We start from the raw sequence: 20,643 nt of genomic DNA, 5'->3' as shown, positions 1-20,643 counted from the left end.
TCTGGGTCTTACATTGATTCCTGACACACTGCTGCCATCTAGTGGCCAACGTCTAAATTGTGCTTGGGCTGGAATAATACATTATGGCCTTTCAAATGTATTTCAAAGATGATGGTACAAAATAAATATTAAAAAAACACATTTTTTTCTTTGTCTTATCTTTCACCAGATCTAATGTGTTCTTTTCCTACATTAATTTCACATTTCCACAAACTTCAAAGTGTTTATTTTCAAATGGTATCAAGAATATGCACATCCTTGCTTCAGGTCCTGAGCTACAGGCAGCTAGTTTTGGGTATGTCATTTTAGGCGAAAATGTAAAAAAAGGTGCGGATCCTTATTAAACAGCATGATCATTACACAGGTGCACCTTGTGATGGGGACATTAAAATTCCACTTTAAAATGTGTTTTGCGTATACAATTGGCAAGCTGACTGCAGGACTCTCCACCAGAGCTGATGCCAGAGAATTGAATGTTAATTTCTCTACCATAAGCCACCTCCAACGTCATTTTAGGGAATTTGGCTGTATGTCCAACCGTTCTTACAACCGCAGACCACATCGGACTTCTTCACCTTTTTTGATCCACTCGTACAGCTGATGAAACAGACGTATTTAGGTCTGTAATATAGCATTTTTTTGTGGGTGAAAACTCATTCTGATTGGCTGGGCCTGGCTCACCCAGTGGGAGGGCCTATGCCCTTCCAAGCCCACCCATCGCTGCACCCCTGCCCACTGGGGCCAAGCTTCCTGCCATCCAGAATTTCTATTCCATGCAGTGTCAGAGGAAGGCCTTAAAACTTGTCAAAGACTCCAGCCACCCCAGTCATAGACTGTTCTCTCTGCTACCGCACAGCAAGCGGTAACGGAGCGCCAAGTCTAGGTCCAAAGGCTTCTTAACAGCTTCTACCACCAAGCCATAAGACTCCTGAACAGCTAATCAAATGGCTGCCCAGAGTATTTGCATATATGCAAACAGACCATAAATGTCTCCGATTTTGTTTTCTTGGAAAGCTGTTAGTGCTATTATATAATAACATATGAGTACTTGTTGCATTTACAACTTGTCTAAGTTTTATCATCAGTGAATTCGGTGTAGGAAATGTGGGGACCTGGTGTCCAATGTGGCTATATGTGTGTGGAAAATATTTCATCACGGGTAAGACCAACTCCCTGGCCAACGTGGCTGACATTTCGACAATCTTAGTAAGGTTCATGACCATTCTAGTATTCTAATTCCTCATTTTATGGTCCCAATTTACACTGCAGACGTTTGTCTGGACTGGAGCCGTTTTAGAACAGCACAGCAGCCTAGCGGTTGTCTGGACTGGGTGTAACAAAATAGTTCTGTCTGGCATTATTTTATCCACCACGGTCATTGATTGCGCTTCATAATAGATTACAGTATATTACAATGCAGTAGTGTATTTCTAATGACCTGCCTGTTGGTCAATGCTGGTCTTAACCATACTGAGGTCAATCAATACCTGTGGCCTGAATGTGACTATTTCGCGGGAGGAAAGTATTTGAAATGAGCGCATGTTTTTCTCTACGGAAGTGACAGTGAGACACTTATGGCGGCACTCTGTCCAATTCCTGATTTCTTTGAAAGTTGCGTTGACGGCGTCTAGTTGGGACTTTTGCCATATTTCGTAAAATAACTTATTTATCAACGAAACTAAGCAAGGTTAGAAGGGCATTGTTTGCATTTCATAAAGACGTCTTTTCACACTTTAATGAAAGTCTAGCTTGCTAGGGCTAGGTAGTGACCGAGAACCAGTGAATGTAATTCGTCTGGATTCCTCGCTTTCGTATTTAATGACGGTTTTGCGTTGTAGGCTACTTTTTACGTTTTATTTTTTTCATTCATTTTCAGTGGAGTGTGGCGAAAGTGAGATTTGAACTGAGCCCACGATTGCCATTGGCCAGTGTCTACTCGACCTGCAGTTTCGGGAGGGAAGAGGCTGGGGTCCCGACTCAACTGGAGTCGCTCGGGTTGTACCATGCTGAAGACCCGTCACCGCTTACTTGGCATTCACACTTTCGTCGGAGTTACATCTAGAATATGGGGGTTTATTCTGTACATACTCAGGAAGCATTTACGGACGGTGAGTTTTCTAGAACTAAAAGTGTAATAATATTGGCCCCTGCTAAGGTATTTCCCCTAATTAATATCACTTGGATAAGTGATATTGGAAGCTGGATTAACTAATATTCACACGGCCCATTTGGATTTGCCAATGCTCTTGACAGACGGTTAATATGAAACTCACACACACACACACGCCAATCTATCTATTAAAAGGTCTGAATGGTACTTCACTGTGCTATTTGATTCCAAATTAAATCTTGGTAACATTTCAAAGACCTCGAGGAAAACTGTCAAACAGGTGTAATCAATACGGGTTGTCTTAACATGTGCTACTACACGTAACAAAACGCAACATTTAAATTGTTTCATGAGCTTAAATACAATGTCTCTGAAATTTTCCATACACACAAAAAGCTTATTTCTCTCAATTTGTGCCCAAATGTGTATACAACCCTGTTAGTGAGCATTTCTCCCATGCCAAGATAATCCACCCAGCTAACAAGTGTGGGATATTAAGAAGTTGATTAAACAGCATTATCATTACACAGGTGCACCTTGTGCTGGGGACAAATGGCCACTCCAAAATATGCAGTTTTTTTCACACCACACAATTCCAGATGTCCCAAGTTGAGGGAATGTGCAGTTGACAAATGTTATGTTACATGCACTCAATACAACAGTGAAATGTTTACTTATAAGCCTTTAACCAACAGTGCTTTAAGAAGTTAAGTAAAAAAAAACATGAGTAGAAAATAACACAATTGTTGCAACCCCTATTACTAGCCTGTTCAACCTCTTTCGTATCGTCTGACTCCCAAAGATTGGAAATTTGCCACGGTCATCCCCCTCTTCAAAGGGGGAGACACTCTAGACCCAAACTGCTACAGACCTATATCTATCCTACCCTGCCTTTCTAAGGTCTTCAAAAGCCAAGTTAACAAACAGATTACCGACCATTTCGAATCCCACCGTACCTTTTCCGCTATTCAATCTGGTTTCAGCTGGTCATGGGTGCACCTCAGCCACGCTCAAGGTCCTAAACGATATCATAACCGCCATCGATAAAAGACAGTACTGTGCAGCCGTCTTAGTCAACCTGGCCAAGGCTTTCAACTCTTGTAAATCACTGCATTCTTATCGGCAGACTCAATAGCCTTGGTTTCTCAAATGACTGCCTCGCCTGGTTCACCAACTACTTCTCTGATAGAGTTCAGTGTGTCAAATCGGAGGGCCTGTTGTCCGGACCCCTAGGCAGTCTCTGGGGGTGCCACAGGGTTCAATTCTCGGGTTGACTCTCTTCTCTGTATACATCAATGATGTCGCTCTTGCTGCTGGTGATTCTCTGATCCACCTCTACGCAGACGACACCATTCTGTGTACATCTGGCCCTTCTTTGGACACTGTGTTAACAAACCTCCAAATGAGCTTCAATGCCATACAACTCTCCTTCCGTGGCCTCATTGCTCTTAAATGCAAGTAAAACTAAATGCATGCTCTTCAACCGATCACTGCCCGCCCGTACAGCATCACTACACTGGACGGTTCTGACTTAGAATATGTGGACAACTACAAATACCTAGGTGTCTGGTTACTGTAAACCAGACTCTCCTTCCAGACTCCAATCCAAAATTAAATCTAGAATCGGCTTCCTATTTCACAACAAAGCATCCTTCACTCATGCTGCCAAACACACCCTTGTAAAACTGACCATCCTACCCATCCTCGATTTCGGCAATGTCATTTTACAAAATAGCCTCCAACACTCTACTCAAAATCAAATCAAATCAAATGTATTTATATAGCCCTTCGTACATCAGCTGATATCTCAAAGTGCTGTACAGAAACCCAGCCTAAAACCCCAAACAGCAAGCAATGCAGGTGTAGAAGCACAGTGGCTAGGAAAAACTCCATAGAATGGCCAAAACCTAGGAAGAAACCTAGAGAGGAACCAGGCTATGTGGGGTGGCCAGTCCTCTTCTGGCTGTGCCGGGTGGAGATTGTAACAGAACATGGCCAAGATGTTCAAATGTTCATAAATGACCAGCATGGTCCAATAATAATAAGGCAGAACAGTTGAAACTGGAGCAGCAGCACGTCCAGGTGGACTGGGGACAGCAAGGAGTCATCATGTCAGGTAGTCCTGAGGCATGGTCCTCCGAGAGAGAGAAAGAAAAAGAGAGAGAGAATTAGAGAGAGCACACTTAAATTCACACAGGACACTGGTCACCATAGCAGCACGCGCTCCAGCAGGTATATCTCATTGGTCACCCCCAAAGCCAATTCTTCCTTTGGCTGCCTTTCCTTCCAGTTCTCTGCTGCCAATGACTGGAACGAACTGCAAAAATCACTGAAGCTGGAGATATCTCCCTCACTAGTTTTAAGCACCAGCTGTCAGAGCAGCTCACAGATCACTGCACCTGTACATAGCTCATCTGTAAATAGCCTGTCCAACTACCTCATCCACATACTGTTATTTATTTATCTTAGCATGTTTTTGGATGCGGCTTATGGTAGAGAAATTAACATAAAATTCTCGGCAACAGCTCTGGTGGACATTCCTGCAGTCAGTATGCCAATTGCACGCTCCCTCAACTTGAGACATCTGTGGCATTGTGTTGTGTGACACAACTGCACATTTTAATGGCCGTTTGTCCCCAGCACAGGTTGCACCTATGTAATGATCATGCTGTTTAATCAGCTTCTTGATTTTCCACACCTGCCAGGTGGATGGAATATCTTGGCAACGGGGAAATACTCAACAGGGATGTAAGACATTTTTGCACATGATTAGAGAAGCCTTTTGTGCTTATGGAACATTTCTGGGATCTTTTATTTGACCTCTTGAAATGTGGGGAACACATTTTACATGTGTTTTTATATTTTTGTTAAGTGTAGTTGAAGTTGGTAGGCATACATTTCTTTAATTTCTGCTTCTCCCATTCAGTAATGATGTTTATGGACCAAGGAGAAATGCAATAACTCTAAATGAATTAATTTCCCATCCCAAATTTCCGTTTGAATGGTTTTAAGGCAACTGAAAGCGGTTAAAACGACCAAACATGTTTTTCATAAGATTTAAGTTCAGCTTGGATGCATATCTTATGTGGTTGAAATACTATCAGCTTTTATGATGCTGACAAAGATAGCACCTTTACAGATGATCCCTAACCGTGTATTCATTCTCTCAAGATGCTGAAAGAATTAAATAATATTTTATATTGTTTCCCAGTCAACTTACATTTGGTGTATAATTTTACTGTAAGAAATCCTTAATTCTGCCAGAGCTCATATTGTAGTAGGCTATATGAGAGGTTATAAACCTACAGTCAGTGTCCAGATTTCAGTTAGGCTACTATTCCATTTTACCCATCTGAACAGTCAACCTGAACTGAGGTAATATAAATCCGGGACACTCAAATTTGTATAATATGTTACATTTCGTATGGTATTGATTCATTTGTGGATGTCCATCATCCATTTTGTATGATACTTTTGGTCACCTAGTGTATGTGGACACCTGCTTGTCGAACAGCCAATTCCCAAAATCAAGGGCATTAATATGGCGTTTGCTGCTATAACAGCCCCAACTCTTCTGGGAAGGCTTTTCACTTGATATTGGAGCTTTGCTGCAGGGACTTGCTTCCATTCAGCCACAAGAGCATTAGTGAGGTCGGGCAGAGATGTTGGGCGATTAGGCCTGGCTCGCAGTCGGCGTTCCAATTCATCCCCAAGGTATTCAACGGGGTTAAGGTCCGGGCTCTGTGCAGGCCAGTCAAGTTCTTCCAAACCCATCTCGACAAACCATTTCTGTATGGACCTCATTTGTGCACGGGGGGCATTGTCATGCTGAAACAGGAAAGGGCCTTCCCCAAATTGTTGTCACAAAGTTGGAAGCACAGAATTGTCTAGAATGTCATTGTATTATTTAACATTAAGATTTCCCTTCACTGGAACTAAGGGGCCTAACCCCAACCATGGAAAAACAGCCCCAGGCCATTATTCCCTTTCCACCAATCTTTACAGTTGAAACTATGTATTGGGGCAGGTAGCGTTCTCCTGGCATCCGCCAAACCCAGATTAGTCCGTCGGACTGCCAGATGAGGAGCGTGATTCATCACTCCAGAGAACGCGTTTCCACTGCTCCAGAGTCCAATGGCGGTAAGCTTTACACCACTCCAGCCGACGCTTCGCATTGCATAAAGTGATTTTAGGCTACTTGGCCATGGAAATCCATGTCATGAAGTTCCAGACTAAGTTATTTTGCTGACGTTGCTTTCAGAGGCGGTTTGGAACTTGGTAATGAGTGTTGCAACCGAGGACAGACATTTTTTATGCACTACACGATTCAGCAGTTGGAAGTCCTGTTATGTTAGCTTGTGTGGCCTACCACTTCACGGTTGAGCCGTTGTTGCTCTTAGACGTTTCCAACAACAGCACATAAAGTTGACCGGGGCAGCTCTAGCAGGGCAGAAATGTGACGAACTGACTTGGAAAGGTTGAAAGTCACTGAGCTCTTCAGTAAGGCTATTCTACTGCCAATGGTTGTCTTTGGAGATTGCATGGCTGTGTGCTCAATTTTATACACCTGTCAGCAATGTGTGTGGCTGAAATGGCAGAATCTACTAATTTGGAGTGTCCACATACTTGTGTGTATGTTACCAATTGTAATTTGTACAATATGTTACGAATTCCAGTTTGTTTTTGCTAACGTTAGTTAGGTGGCTAATGTTAGTGACATAGCTAATGCTAGCTAGGCTAGGGGTTAAGGTTAGGAGTTAGGTTGAAGGTTTAGCAAACATGCTTGCAAAGTTCTTAATGAGCTAAAGTTGTCCATGGTTTGATTTGAACACAACTTTTGGGTTTCTAGACGTTCAAGTTATACGTCCACCCATCCACCTTGACAATCACCCTACTTTTGTTTTTGCCTTAAGTAACCTGTCTTATGTAACCATACCAAATGTAACAAACACGTTGTACTAATTTGAGTCCTGGATTTACTTTACATTTACCATTTACATTTACTATGATACGTCTAGTTTATGAGACTAGGCTGGAACAGTTCAGTTCCCTTGATGTGCCATTTTGAAGTCCCCATTTTGTGACAACATTTTTTTTAGCACCTCAAGATCATAACAGGATTCATCCTCTTTTACCACTTCACCAAATCTTTCCCAAACTGACTACTTTTCTGGGCCTCACTTCTATTTATTTTTAACTTCTCTTATTGAATGAACGGAGATGTTGTTTTTGCCTAACTTTATCGACGTAAACTTTTTCTGCCCAAGTTCCCCCAAAAGCATTTGGCGATTGGCGTGTATTTGGCGTGCTAGTTAGGCCCTAAAGCTTCGGCTAAGGCTATGCACTAATGCCAGATAAAAAAATGAGAGAAACTTCCATGTCGTCTATAGATACAACTGGTACAAGAATTATACATGTAGGCATTTTGTATGCATTATTTTCTCTTTATTCAATCCGCCTGCCACCCACCCGCCCTTCATCCACACATTATTTCTTGACCCTAAAACCTTTGCCACAATGTATTTAACAAGGCCTATTGTGTTTATCGCAAAACATTTTGAGATAAGTTTTGGTAATTTGACATTTCAGTTGATCAATTGTGACAGTTGCTCATCTCTACCTCTGCAGATAATCCAGTACCAAACGGTGCGTTATGACACACTACCTCTGTTGCCTGTGTCCAGAAACAGACTCAGTAAGTATCCTGTCACTATAGTGTCTAAAAGGTCAAAGGGTCTTAATCTTGTCCCAGATCTGTTACTGCTGCCATTGCTTTTTTTTTTTACAGTACAAAACATACAAAAGACAACATACAGACACACAAACATCACACCTGCCCAGACCAACTTGTTCTCACCCCTATCTCCAGTGCCTGCACTACTCTCTGCCACGTCCTCAAATTGCACCATTTTGTTCCTCTGTCGCCCACATCTGACAATATTTAGATAATGAAGCATATTATTTTTCCCTGGTCCCTTTTCCAGTTATCTAAAAAAAATTGTTTTATACCAAAGTAAATGAGTATCGTCCAACCCATCTTCAATATGTAACCATTGTTCCTTTTTAGTGCATTACAATTGTTTTGATAAAAATATATGTTTACCCCGTTTTCTCCCCAATTTCGTGATATCCAATTGGTAGTTAGTCTTGTCCCATCGCTGCAACTCCCCTATGGACTCGGGAGAGGCGAATGTCGAGAACCATGCATCCTCCAGAACAGGACCCTGCCAAGCTGCACTGCTCGCTTAACCCGGAAGCCAGCTACACCAATGTGTCGGACGAAACACCTGCCACAAGGATTCCTTAGAGCGCGATGGGACAAGGAAATCCCGGCCAGCCAAAGCCTCCCCTAACCCGGACGACAATGAGACAATTGCACACAGCCTCATGGATCTCTTGGTCACGGCTGGCTGTGACATAACCTGTAATCGAACCCGGGGCTGTAGTGATGCAGTATCTTAGACCGCTCCGCCTCTCGGGAGGCCTGTAGTGCATTCAAACATATGTCTCAAGTAAAAGCCTTGGGTGGCGAGTTGATACAATTCCAAGTCAGAGGTTAAAACCATATAAAGACTTATGGCAGAGTATACTTTTTAAAGGAATGTCTTCGGTGGGGTAATTGGGATTTCCGAGAATAAAAAAATAGATACATTTTGGGAGCCATGCCATTCTGAAGAGGTTTATTTTACCTATAAGATTCTTGGGAAGATTGTCTAACCAGGGGGGCATTGAGTTTTCAATATTGGTCAGGTATATCAGGAGAACGGCAAATAAGTTTAGATTATATTCATGTTTACCAATACTGATAGCTGTTACGTTTTGGGTCCTGTCTAATTCTTTCTGCAATTGCCAGTGCAAACAGGAGGGGAGAGAATACGTCACTTTCTTGTTCCCCTTAAGCAATTTCAGATAATGTATTATTTGTATATTTTTGCTTTAGGATAGCTTTTTCGGCATCAACAGCCATTATTGATAAATGTATCTTGTTTTTGTTTTTTTTGCGTATTGTATCGTACTGAAACATGTTCTTGTAAATGTCTATTAATATGTCCAAACTATTATTGTCGTTGTCATGACATTGAATGTAACGGTTGCCGCGACAGAACAAACAGATCTTGGACCAGGCTATGACGGTAGGAGTTATTGGTATGACTTAACAAACAGATCTGGGACCAGGCTAGAGACCAGAGATTTATGGCTTTGAAATTGAAAAATTAGAGGTTACTTGTTTAGTTTTTCACATGGTATTGACTGTGATTGGACTTGGGCTCCTGCTCATCAGATGCAGTCAAGAGGAAGATTCTGGTGCTGGACCTTGACGAGACCCTAATCCACTCCCACCCTGATAGGTTGGTGAGACCCAAAGGGAGACCCAAAGTGAGACCAGGCACTCCACCTGACTTCATCCTAAAGGTATTGGCCTATATGTTCACTGTGTGATTAATTTGCGTCATGCTGTCACCTTGTCAACACACGCCAGACTGACTCGCACGCTTAACCTTACCTGTTCCCTTTTATTCATATTCTCTCTCTACCATGAAGGTGGTGATCAACAGACATCCTGTCAGGTTTTTAGTCCATAAAAGACCGCATGTGGACTTCTTCTTAGAAGTGGTAAGTGATGGGCCTTTTGTGTCAACATCCAAATAAGTACAATATAGTAGCAAGTATGAACATTATTCAACTAAGCTTTGGATATACGATTTCAAGCAGCTTAATACTTTGTGTTCGCATCTTGTTTATGCTCTCTGCGGTGCTTCTTGGTGTCAAAAAAATGGGTTAGAGTTGTGGTTTGAATAAAGGACTGTATCTTGACGTTTGAGTTGGGGCTATTGTCGTGGTGTCCATTTAAAATACAGAGAGGAGGATGGCAGTTTTATTATTGCAGTTTAGATCATGAAATTATATTGAAGGATGAATGGATATTAGGACAATTACGGGGTGAAAGGATGGTTAACTGGAAGTGGAGTCACTGGAGTGATTTGATATATGGTAAAACAAATGCATATAAATGTACTCATAAACCTCATAACATTTCAAAGGAATATCACTGTAGTGAAAGTTAAGCAATGGGTAAAACATGAGTAAAATAAAGTTATGGTAAACATATCAATTAGTAACAGTAAATGTTCTCAATAAAATTCTAATACAAATCAATAAATAAGAACTTATGTGATCAATAAACGCATCCAAAACGCAAACGAAAGGTTATAAGAGAAGGTGTGTTGTAACAAACACTTGCAAATTGGTAAGGTCTGGCGCTGATGCTTCTTTTTCTTTGGTATCATGGCGGTCGCACATTTTGTTTATGCTGCCACCTACTGTGCGGGAGTGTGGTCGAACACGTTACATTTTGTGATACAAAAATAAAAAGGACTAACTAACTAACCCTACACTGAGTGTACCAAACATTAGGAACACCTTCCTAATATATTGAGTTGCATCCCTTTTGCCCTCAGAACAGCCTTAATTTGTCAGAGCATTGACTCTACAAGGTGTTAAAAGCATTCCACAGGGATGCTGGCCCATGTTGATGTCCAATGCTTCCTTCCCTCAGTTGTCAAGTTGGCTGGGTGTCCTTTGGGCGGTGAACCATTCTTGATACACATGGGAAACTGTTGAGTGTGAAACCCAGCAACGTTGCAGTTCTTGACGCACTCAAACTGGTGTGCTTGGCACCTACTACCATACCCCGCACTTAAATATTTTGTGTTGCCCAGTCGCCCTCTGAATGGCACACGGTAACAATCCATGTCTCAAGGCTTAAAAATCTGTCTACCTGTCTGCTACGCTAATTTGAAGTGGATTTAATAAGTGACATCAATAAGGGATCATAGCTTTCACCTGGTCTGTCTTGGAAAGAGCAGTTGTTTTGTACACTGTCTAACACTATTTCCTAAAAATGGTAACACCACCCCATTCATTACACTACTTTGACTGTAACTGATCTTACACCAGGCCAGTGGCCTGGGAGGACAGTACTCTTTCGTTCCACACACCTTGTAACTCTTCTGCAGTAAAACCTCATACACCCAAGTACTTCTCTGCAGCTCCCACCACAACCATCTGTTTTCTGTGATTTCCGTTCTATTTCTACAGTTAATAACCATGGCAATGAATGTGACGAATCCAACCTTACCGAAGCAGAAATTCATATCACTTTGTGTTGCCCAAGGCCTGGTATTCACCCTTGACCCATCATCCTTTACTCCAGTGTTTCCCAAACTCGGTCCTGGGACCCCAAGGGGTGCATGTTTTGGTATTTGCCCTAACGCCTGCACAGCTGATTTCAAATCATCAAAGCATGATGATTATTTGAATCTGCTGTGTAGTGCTAGAGCAAAAACCAAAACGTGCACACCTTGGGGCCCCGAGGACTGACTTTGGGGAAACCCTGCTCTACTCTCTTTACTGCCTCTGATCCCCAGCAACATGGGCACCGCCACAATTGTTTTTTCAACGATACTACACATTCCTTTGTCCCATGCCCTCCTGCACACTTCTCACATCTCGGAATCTCCCTCCTACACACTGCTACAACATGACCATAAGCTTGGCATTTGAAACACTAATGGGTTCACCACCAAAGCTCTTACAGGATAACTGAAATATTCAGGTAGAATGCTTCAAAACTCAATGACAGACCATGTCTTCTCAGTTGTACCACGCTCGCCACAATGATTAGGGAAAGGTGTGTGTGTATTTAAAGCCTCTGCTGGAGGGTGATTGGACAGGGTAGGGTGCTTGGTGATGGTATGAGGGGGGACTGTCAGTCAGGGTAGGGGCAATTGGACAACAGTGATGATGACAAATGTATTTGAAAAGTATTTTGAGCTAGCAATCAATACATTTTCATTTTGAGGTTGTGTACTATACAGTTAATCTATTTGATTTATAATTTTGTGCATTTTTGGTGGATCTCTTGGCTGTTTGTGAGATGTAACTCGATTTTTTTTTAGGTGAGTCAGTGGTATGAGCTGGTGGTTTTCACGGCCAGTATGGAAATATATGGCTCAGCCGTGTCTGACAAGCTAGACAGAGACATCCTTAAACGAAGATACTACAGACAGGTAAACAAACCCACTGACAGGTTCACTTCAGCTGTGTACAGTTATGCACTCTGCTCAGTCTTACACTCTGAGGGCTGGTTTCCCGGATAAAGATTTATGCCTCGTCTTACCCTAAAAAGCACTTTCAATAAAAATTCTGTGTCCAGGAAACCGGCCCTGATTGTCTCTGTCATTATTTAAAGGTTCTCTCTATGTAAAGTTAGACTTATCACTCTTTTGCAACACATAAAACTCACTTTTCCTAATTTTCATTTCTCTATTTAGCACTGTACATTGGATCTGGGTAGCTATTTTAAAGATCTTTCTGTGGTGCACAATGATCTATCTAGCATAGTCATCCTGGACAACTCGCCTGGAGCCTACCGCATCCACCCTGGTAAGCAGCTGTTACCATGTTATAACGACTACATATTAGGCTTAGGTGATATACTGTATACCATTTAAGAAAGATAAGTCGCTCGGGGGCTGTGTGCGCCGCCCCTGCATATAATGATTTATGTCAAATTATATCCAGCTCAGGGCTCCAGCTTTGCATTTTGTTTGCTAAGTGGGTAGTAGTCAAATCAAGCTTTTTGGTTACAGCAGTCATTCTAGTCTGAGTACTAGTCTCTTTAGCTAACATTCCAGTCCTGCCACACCTTATCATTGCTAAAGAGACTGGCCTTTCGGCCATCTTCAAATATGAACATTCAGGCGGGCCTCCCGGGTGGCGCAGTGGTTAAGGGCGCTGTACTGCAGCGCCAGCTGTGCCATCAGAGTTCCTGGGTTCGCGCCCAGGCTCTGTCGTAACCGGCCGCGACCGGGAGGTCCGTGGGGCGACGCACAATTGGCCTAGCGTCGCCCGGTTTAGGGAGGGCTTGGTCGGTAGGGGTGTCCTTGTCTCATCGCGCACCAGCGACTCCTGTGGCGGGCTGGGCGCAGTGTGCGCTAACCAAGGTGGCCAGGTGCACGGTGTTTCCTCCGGCGCATTGGTGCGGCTGGCTTCCGGGTTGGATGCGTGCTGTGTTAAGAAGCAGTGCGGTTGGGTTGTGTATCGGAGGACGCATGACTTTCAACCTTCGTCTATCCCGAGCCCGTACGGGAGTTGTAGCGATGAGACAAGATAGTAGCTACTACAACAATTGGATACCACGAAATTGGGGAGAAAAAGATAAAAAAATAAAATAAAATATGAACATTCATCGTAAATGAGCTCAAGAAGAACAGCGGAGTTAATCATGATTCGATAACCATCACAGCTATAATCCAATTACGATTATCCAAATATTGGAACTATATCCCTTTTTTTCTTCCACAGAACACGTTGGTATCCATTTGTTAAGCAACCATTTTTGTCCGGACGAAACCAGTCTAGCTGCATATTGAATGTTGAGATTGCCGAAACGTTTGTCTCTTTGACAATGACATGGAGTGGAATGTTAGCTAAAAAAGACTGGTACCCAGACTAGACGTTCAATCCCTTTCTCGATCAAGATCCCTGTTGCCTAAATTGTTTAATTTATTTTTCTCAAAAAATTAAAAAAAATAAAAATAATGGCGCCTCTTGTGTGCACTTCCGGTAATACCATAAACCCCGGTATGGTACAGAAACGGTATGATAATCTGGATACTGCCCAACCCTACTACATGTACAGGTAACTGCCAAAATAAAGGAAACACTTAAGTAAATGAGGGATATAAAGTATATTGAAAGAAGGCGCGGCCCCTGAGTTAAAGGAACGATTTTCCCATTTTGAATGTTATACTGTTTTTGTGCATCGCTGAGTGATGTTCCATTGATTTCCAGGGCCATTTCATGTGTATCTGAGCTATTGCCATTCAAGCAGGCAGAAATTCAGCCGGTATCACGTAGCATTGCAATAAAGCCACTCACTACACTGGAAGTTAATAGGAATACGACTTTTAGGTCATTGGCCTTTGCGAATGTCAGACTCCACTCTGCGAGACACATCAATCTGCACGTTGAACATGGTAAGATTGTAGACGGCTATATTGATAGTGCATTTTGTTTAGGCGATTTTTACAGCTAATTAGCTACTTCACATGCTGTGGCCTCGCCAGCCCATAGAGAGAGCATTGCATTGTGGGTTTTGTAATTGACTTAAGCTGCAACAAATTTTCACATTGCTATCAACCTTATTATAACAAAATGTGTTCACCTCAAATATTGTTATAACATATTAGTGTTATTTAACAATGTAAATTAGTGGTTTTGGGTGTTTCCCCCCCATTAATTAAGCAATTAACATCCCATCATGCTTAGGGTGTAGAGTCCTGCATCGGATCGGATACTTACTGTTCCCCGCGGACGACCCGCAACACACAAAAAAAATCAGTTGGCATCTGGAATGAGAACATTTTAACCCGAGGGTCGGCACACTGTTCAGAACAATTATATTGTGGGTAGGAAATGTTTTAAATCAAGAAACGTTTTACAAATCCAGTAGCTTGTGTTGCATTGTTCTGAATTCCATTCTGTAATAGTGAGGCAGACATCGTAGCCTACGCCTAGATGGATACACAGCCTGCAAAAAGTGCAAGCAGGTATTTGTTTACGATAATTCAGTTAATTATTACATTCATTCTGGCTTTCGTTCAGACCATTTTCAGGGCATATTATGTTCCAACCTGTGCGGCTGGAAAAAGTTTGAGGATAGCCTACTAAATAAATGTAGGTTGTTTTTGCAACCCATTGCCTATTCGATTCTCAGAATTGTTTAAATTTCAATTAAAATATTGATTTGAACTAAACAATATTGAATGTAAAGGTTTTGTTATGTCGGCTACAGGCTTTCATTAGGTAAGAAAGCTAATTAGAAAGCTTTTTTTCCCCAAAAGTTATTTGAGTTCATGTGCTGCATCGTATTGGGTAAAATAATATATTGTTGTTAATTCATGGCATGGTTTCCTTTTGTCCAAATGTTGGATAGACATGCAGACAAATTCATGTAGTGAAGGGGATTAGCCTGGAGTCATAACAATTTAAATCAATTTGGTGGGTCACGGATTGGCTCTCGGGAACAATTCAATGCGGGTGGGTCAGGTTACAGAGAGATCTTCCCTGATGTCGGGTGGGGCTCGGAATTGATGTGGCCGGGCGGGTGCGGCTCCAAAATACTGACCCATGCAAGACTCTAGCTTAAGGTCATGTATAACAATGCCCAGTTGCTCATCATTTTGAATACCATGGCTAGAAGAGATCTGTGACTTTGAGTGGTCTCAAAGGAGCATAGGGTATTTAAACAGTGTGTATGTACCTCAGTCAACCGATATGAGCAGTATGGGAGATTCTGGAGCAGCCATGGAGCGATTTCAGTGCCAACAGAGATTGTTTTTGAATTTCATCATTTTGAATTTGTATTAGGATTTTGAATTCAATGCACACATGTAATAATTTAATTCATAAATTGAACTTGTATTTCATGATTTGAAACTGAATTGAATGAATATTGCTTTCAGTTGTAAAATTTCATTGAATATTCAAACTGATAAGTTTCAATATGGTATTGCATTCATTGTCTGTCAAGTTTACAAACTATAATTTCAGGTGTATCAAAGTTTCATATGTTCAACCTCGGATTCAGTTTTCAAATTCATTTCTCTAAATTCCTATTTAAAACTAAACCAACATCGTGGTACATTGCCAGCCAGGAAAGGTAGAGGAGAACGGATAGAATCGAACGCTCTCTGTGGGAAACAATAGAAGTTTCTGGCGGTTTCTGAAGCCAATATGGCATGTTAAATGTATTTTCTTAAGATTAACTTGGCTCTAGCGTTTGTACCGTTTTGGCAACAAGCTATTATTTGAGATCACGGCATCATAACTGCCTGTGTTCAAAATCAGGCCTAATGCACAACAACAATTTCAGTGGCAAGGATCTGCGCACTCCATTTAATGAATGCAACAAAGGTGGTTTGGTGATCCATGCATGGTGATGCGCAACCTTGCCTGAGACCTGAAGAGATGTTAGTTTGACTAATGAGGTTCTAACCCAGGTCTCCTGTGCACCAGACAATGCAACTTTTCGGGATCTGACAAGTTACTCATCACGCAAGCGTGGTCACCAAACCACCTGTTACATTTCACCCCCCTTTGACCACCTCCTTGAATAGACCTATCCAAGTCACAGGACCAATGGCTAGGCTTTATCTCGGCAAGCCAACGGTCACGTTACCGGAGACTTGAAACTAACACATCTAACAGGTCTTCAGGTTGCTCATATTAGCATGTATCACCAAACCACACTGTTTTGATGAGTAACCTTGCTGGACCTTGAAGACTTCTATTAGTGTAGCAGATGGGGATTTGTGGAACTCAATTCTCAGCATGAAGGGTCGCCCCTTGCACATTTGAAGGCCTTTTTTAATAGCACAATTGGTGGGAATGCTTCAGGAGGGCGGTCGTGTGTTTTGAGGCAAAAGTCCTGAGTTTGATCTCGGTACTGTATGAGCTGAGTCCGGGGGAAGCAGTACTCGTTAAGCAAGAAGCAGGTTGTCCTTTACATTAACTTCCTGAACGTGTCCCTATAGACTTTAGCTAAGTGGACTAACATAGTCTTGTGACATGTAGAAGACCTAGTTTGAACCCAGTCAGTCACAAGAGCAAGCTTTTAAATAGGGAGTGAAAAGGCTATCCTTAGAAGGGCTACGACAGGCCCATTCAACTATATTCTTAATGGGGGCCAAATTGCGCATTATTGTGACACTCTTCTAATGTGTTCTGTGCAGCCTGTGATCATCGTAAAGGGGAACGTCCATGTTCCACAGAGTCTTTGCTTTCAGGAATGGGGTCATAATAGTTTATAGCCAAAACGGTTCAAATGCTAGAGCCAAATTCATAGGAAGATTAAACATACCACATTGGCTTCAAAAACTGTCAGAAGCTTCAGTTTACCACAGAGTGCATTTGATTCTGTTCTGTTCACATCTACTTTTCTTGGCTGGCAAAGTACCAGGATGTTATCTGGTTTAATATGAAAACTGAATCTGAGAAGTTGAATATGCTATTTGAAACTTAAACTTGATACATAGACAATGAATGCAATATCTACAATATTGAAACTGTATATGTAAATATTGGATTAGAATATTCAAACTGCATTTTAAAACAATACAATATTCCTTAAATTCAGTTTCAAATCCTACGTCGCATACTTCGTAAACAGGTGTGGACTAAGTGAAATGTTTATTTACGGGCCCTTCCAACAATGCAGAGAGAAAGAAAATAGAGAAATAATAGAAAAGTAAAACATGTAATTAAAGTAATAATTGATTCACAATGAGTAACGATAGCTTTGGTATATACAAAGGGTACCAGAACTGAGTTGTGCAGGGATACGAGGTAATTGAGTAAGATACTCAATATCCTAAAGCAAATTCAAAATGGGATTCATAGAATTTCTGAGGGCACTGAAATCGCTCCATAAGCGGCACCTGAGATGGCGTTTTCCACCACCATAAACGAAACACCAAATTATGGAATTTCTCATGGAAGAATGGCATCACATCCATCCAATAGAGTTCCAGACTCTTGTAGAATCTATCCTAAGGCATATTGATGCTGTTCTGGCGGCTCGCGCCCTATTAAGACACTTTATGTTGGTGTTTCCTTTTACTTTGTCAGTTACCTGTACAACTCACACTGTACAACTCACATATGTCAAGTACATTTGGCTATTTATTATTTCAAACTAAGTTTAGGTAGATGCCAAGTGCCATTTTTCATTGGATTGCTATTGGCTTGTAACAGTTCTGTCATGGATCTGGCCTGTCTCCGTACCCTCTTGTCAAACATTTGTGTTTGCCTCACAGACAATGCAATACCCATCAAATCGTGGTTCAGTGACCCAAGCGACACAGCTCTACTTAACCTGCTTCCCATGCTAGATGCACTTAGGTATGTCTCAAAGATGTTACACCTGTGATGTGCTGCCAAGAGTAGTGATACCGCTCATCATAACTTATTAGTATGTTGATTTTCCATAGTAATGTTTCTTTATCTTGCCCTCTTCCTCTCAATCTCAGGTTCACCTCAGATGTCCGATCCGTCCTCAGTCGAAAACTCCATCAGGATCGGCTATGGGGATTCGTCCATCGGGACTAGTATCAGCACCTCCACTTCCTCTCCTTTTTAGAATGCCCTTTCTCCTGGTTTGCACGACCCCTTCCTCTGCTCTGCCCACATCTCTCAATCTCCATGGTGTGACCCTTTTTAAGAAGAGGGAGGACAAAGACTGGGGGCCACAAATAAAGAGGGGGGGGGGGGGGCTACGTATTATAAAAACAAAGTGGAGAGGGCAAGGTTTTTTTTTTTCCTGAATGGAAACTCTTGCCTTTACAGTCCTTGGATTCTGGGAGTTCGAGTGTTTGTATAAATTTGTGAGTCGACTTCTTTTAAAAAAAATTTTTTTTAGATAAATTATGTAATCTTTTTAACTATTGACTGGAGATATTGATGATATGAGACTAAAGAAACCAGTCATTTCTTATTTCCCATCCCATCTTTTAGTTTATGCCCCTAGAACTCAACTCTCTCTCCACTACTATACCCAGTCTATCATTCTCTCTCAACATGTCTGTTAATCTTTTCTGTTTATCATCTACCTTCTCAGGTAAGGGTGCTTTTAAAAAGTTTTGGTTCTGGAGTTAAAGTTAAGATTAAGGAACAACTAATAGATAACTGATCAACAAGCCTAAATATAACTATATTTACTCAGTGGTTAGGGATGGACTGGGTCGGGCCAGTTTGGCAATATCTTTCAATTATTGGGATATGTGGATTTTTACTGAGGGGTCAACAGGGTGGTTAAGTAATGAGTTATTTTCTCCCTTTGTTGAGAATATTTTTTTACTCTTAAATAATTTGTATTCTATTCAGAGATTTACAGAAATAACTGAATTACTTGAACGTTTAGTTGATAGAGAAGACTTACCGTACTTCTCCATCCACAGAGCAAAGATGGGTTTTCTGATTGATTATTCAACAAGCATTCTATTCATGAGCACGTTTTCTTCCTTATACTTTTTAAAGCCTGATTTACACCCATTCACTTTCCACCATGTACACATTATCACATTTCCTTCAATGTAACCCCAACATCCCAGCCCATTGAACAATGTACGCTAAGGCCTTGGTTGGGTTTCTGTGTCGCTCAAAATCACATCTAGCAGTGTTTCCAATAAAATGCTAGGCATCACTCTTTTTTTTTTTTTTTTTTAATAAAAAAAAAAAAACATTTTACTGACTTTTAGATCATGATCGTCTTATGTAGATTATTCTATTACTATTTTATTTTGTGAGCTTAACTTGCTGCATTCCATGGTGAATGTCAAACTAAATTCAGAGCAATCTTTTTAATGGAGAGTTTCGAGTAAGTGACTATAATACAGGTCCCTGGACCAAAGCTTCTCTGGTCTAACAGGGACGGTTGTCACTAGTTAACAGTCAGAATTATGGTTTAACCCTTCAATTTATCTTAACATTTTATTTTATAACGAACCTTAACCACACTGCAAACCTTATACGTAACCTTTAAATTAACACCAAAAAGCTAATTTGTTAGCCAATTTTTTTACTTTGCTGGTGGAATCTGACTTATCTAGTGGAAACTCTGGAGCATGAAATATGAAATAACTGGATGGAAATCGGAAATATGCTCTTCTGACTGCTCTTCAAGGGGTGATTGGTATTCTAAACAAACATTTATTGAACAATCCCTTAAACGGCATGTAGGTTTTAACGGAGCTGGGGTTCTTCTTGCCCCTCAGCAGTCAAATTGAATGCTCTTGTGACGTTTTATTGATATCAATAAGCTGATATCAATAAAACATAGCGGTCAAACAGGAAAATGGTATTAATCATTTTCCCACCAATTTTCCCTTAGGGAATTTTAGAAGCACTTAAAATAAAGGCTGTGTTTTGTGTGACAACCATGTAAATCTCCCTCGGACAAGGTGACCTATCAATATATATTTGGCTCAATTTACTCCAATTCGAAAATGCAAGTTCGCATCAAAGTAGACATCATGCACGACTTCAAGTCCCTGCTACCTACTGCATGTCATCTCCAGCTGACACCTTTGCTAACAGGTGTTGTGCACATTTAAAACTTACACAAGACCGTTCATAGAATGGTACATTTTTTAGACATTTAGACAATTTATTCATTACTAAATTTAGCTAACGTAGTTAATCCAGAGATTCTTACTTTTGCCTCGATTCGACAGTCTCGTTCAGATCATGGCACTTTTTGCAAGATGTCGTCGACAGATAGGGCAGCTCTGCTTCTAGCTCTTTAGCAACTTTTCAGTATTTTTGTTTTTGTGTGTGATTTCTTACATTAGCAGCCCAGGACATTTGTGTTACTACATACAGCCGTAAATAACTTTTTGATATCAGAGTGGCAGTAACTCGCCAGCATTATGACCGGGAATACAACTTTTGAATTGGATCCTTTGTTCGTA

At 41.3% G+C, this 20,643-nt stretch overlaps 1 protein-coding gene across 3 annotated transcripts; it reads left to right on the top strand.

Moving 5' to 3' along the window:
* Positions 1 to 1,533: 1,533 nt before the first annotated feature.
* LOC110534220 (CTD nuclear envelope phosphatase 1A) lies at positions 1,534 to 19,376 on the top strand. 3 transcript variants are annotated; one of them, XM_021618942.3, is made up of 9 exons: positions 1,534 to 1,687; positions 1,877 to 2,108; positions 7,739 to 7,805; positions 9,393 to 9,523; positions 9,653 to 9,724; positions 12,070 to 12,180; positions 12,445 to 12,556; positions 17,992 to 18,076; positions 18,205 to 19,376. In XM_021618942.3, exons 2-9 carry the CDS (start codon positions 2,004 to 2,006, stop codon positions 18,281 to 18,283), a joined length of 762 nt encoding a protein of 253 aa, XP_021474617.2. In that variant the 5' UTR covers positions 1,534 to 1,687; positions 1,877 to 2,003; the 3' UTR covers positions 18,284 to 19,376. The 3 variants fall into 3 exon arrangements, with proteins under 3 accessions (XP_021474617.2, XP_090043146.1, XP_036789220.1); XM_036933325.2 differs by lacking the exon at positions 17,992 to 18,076 and having other exon boundaries at positions 1,548 to 1,687; XM_090187020.1 differs by lacking the exon at positions 17,992 to 18,076 and having other exon boundaries at positions 1,534 to 2,108.
* Positions 19,377 to 20,643: the final 1,267 nt, after the last annotated feature.

Source organism: Oncorhynchus mykiss, chromosome 10, assembly GCF_057628025.1.
Source record: "Oncorhynchus mykiss isolate SJ-2025 chromosome 10, ASM5762802v1, whole genome shotgun sequence".
Lineage (NCBI taxonomy): Eukaryota > Metazoa > Chordata > Actinopteri > Salmoniformes > Salmonidae > Oncorhynchus > Oncorhynchus mykiss.
This window is presented reverse-complemented; position numbering and strand designations above follow the sequence as displayed.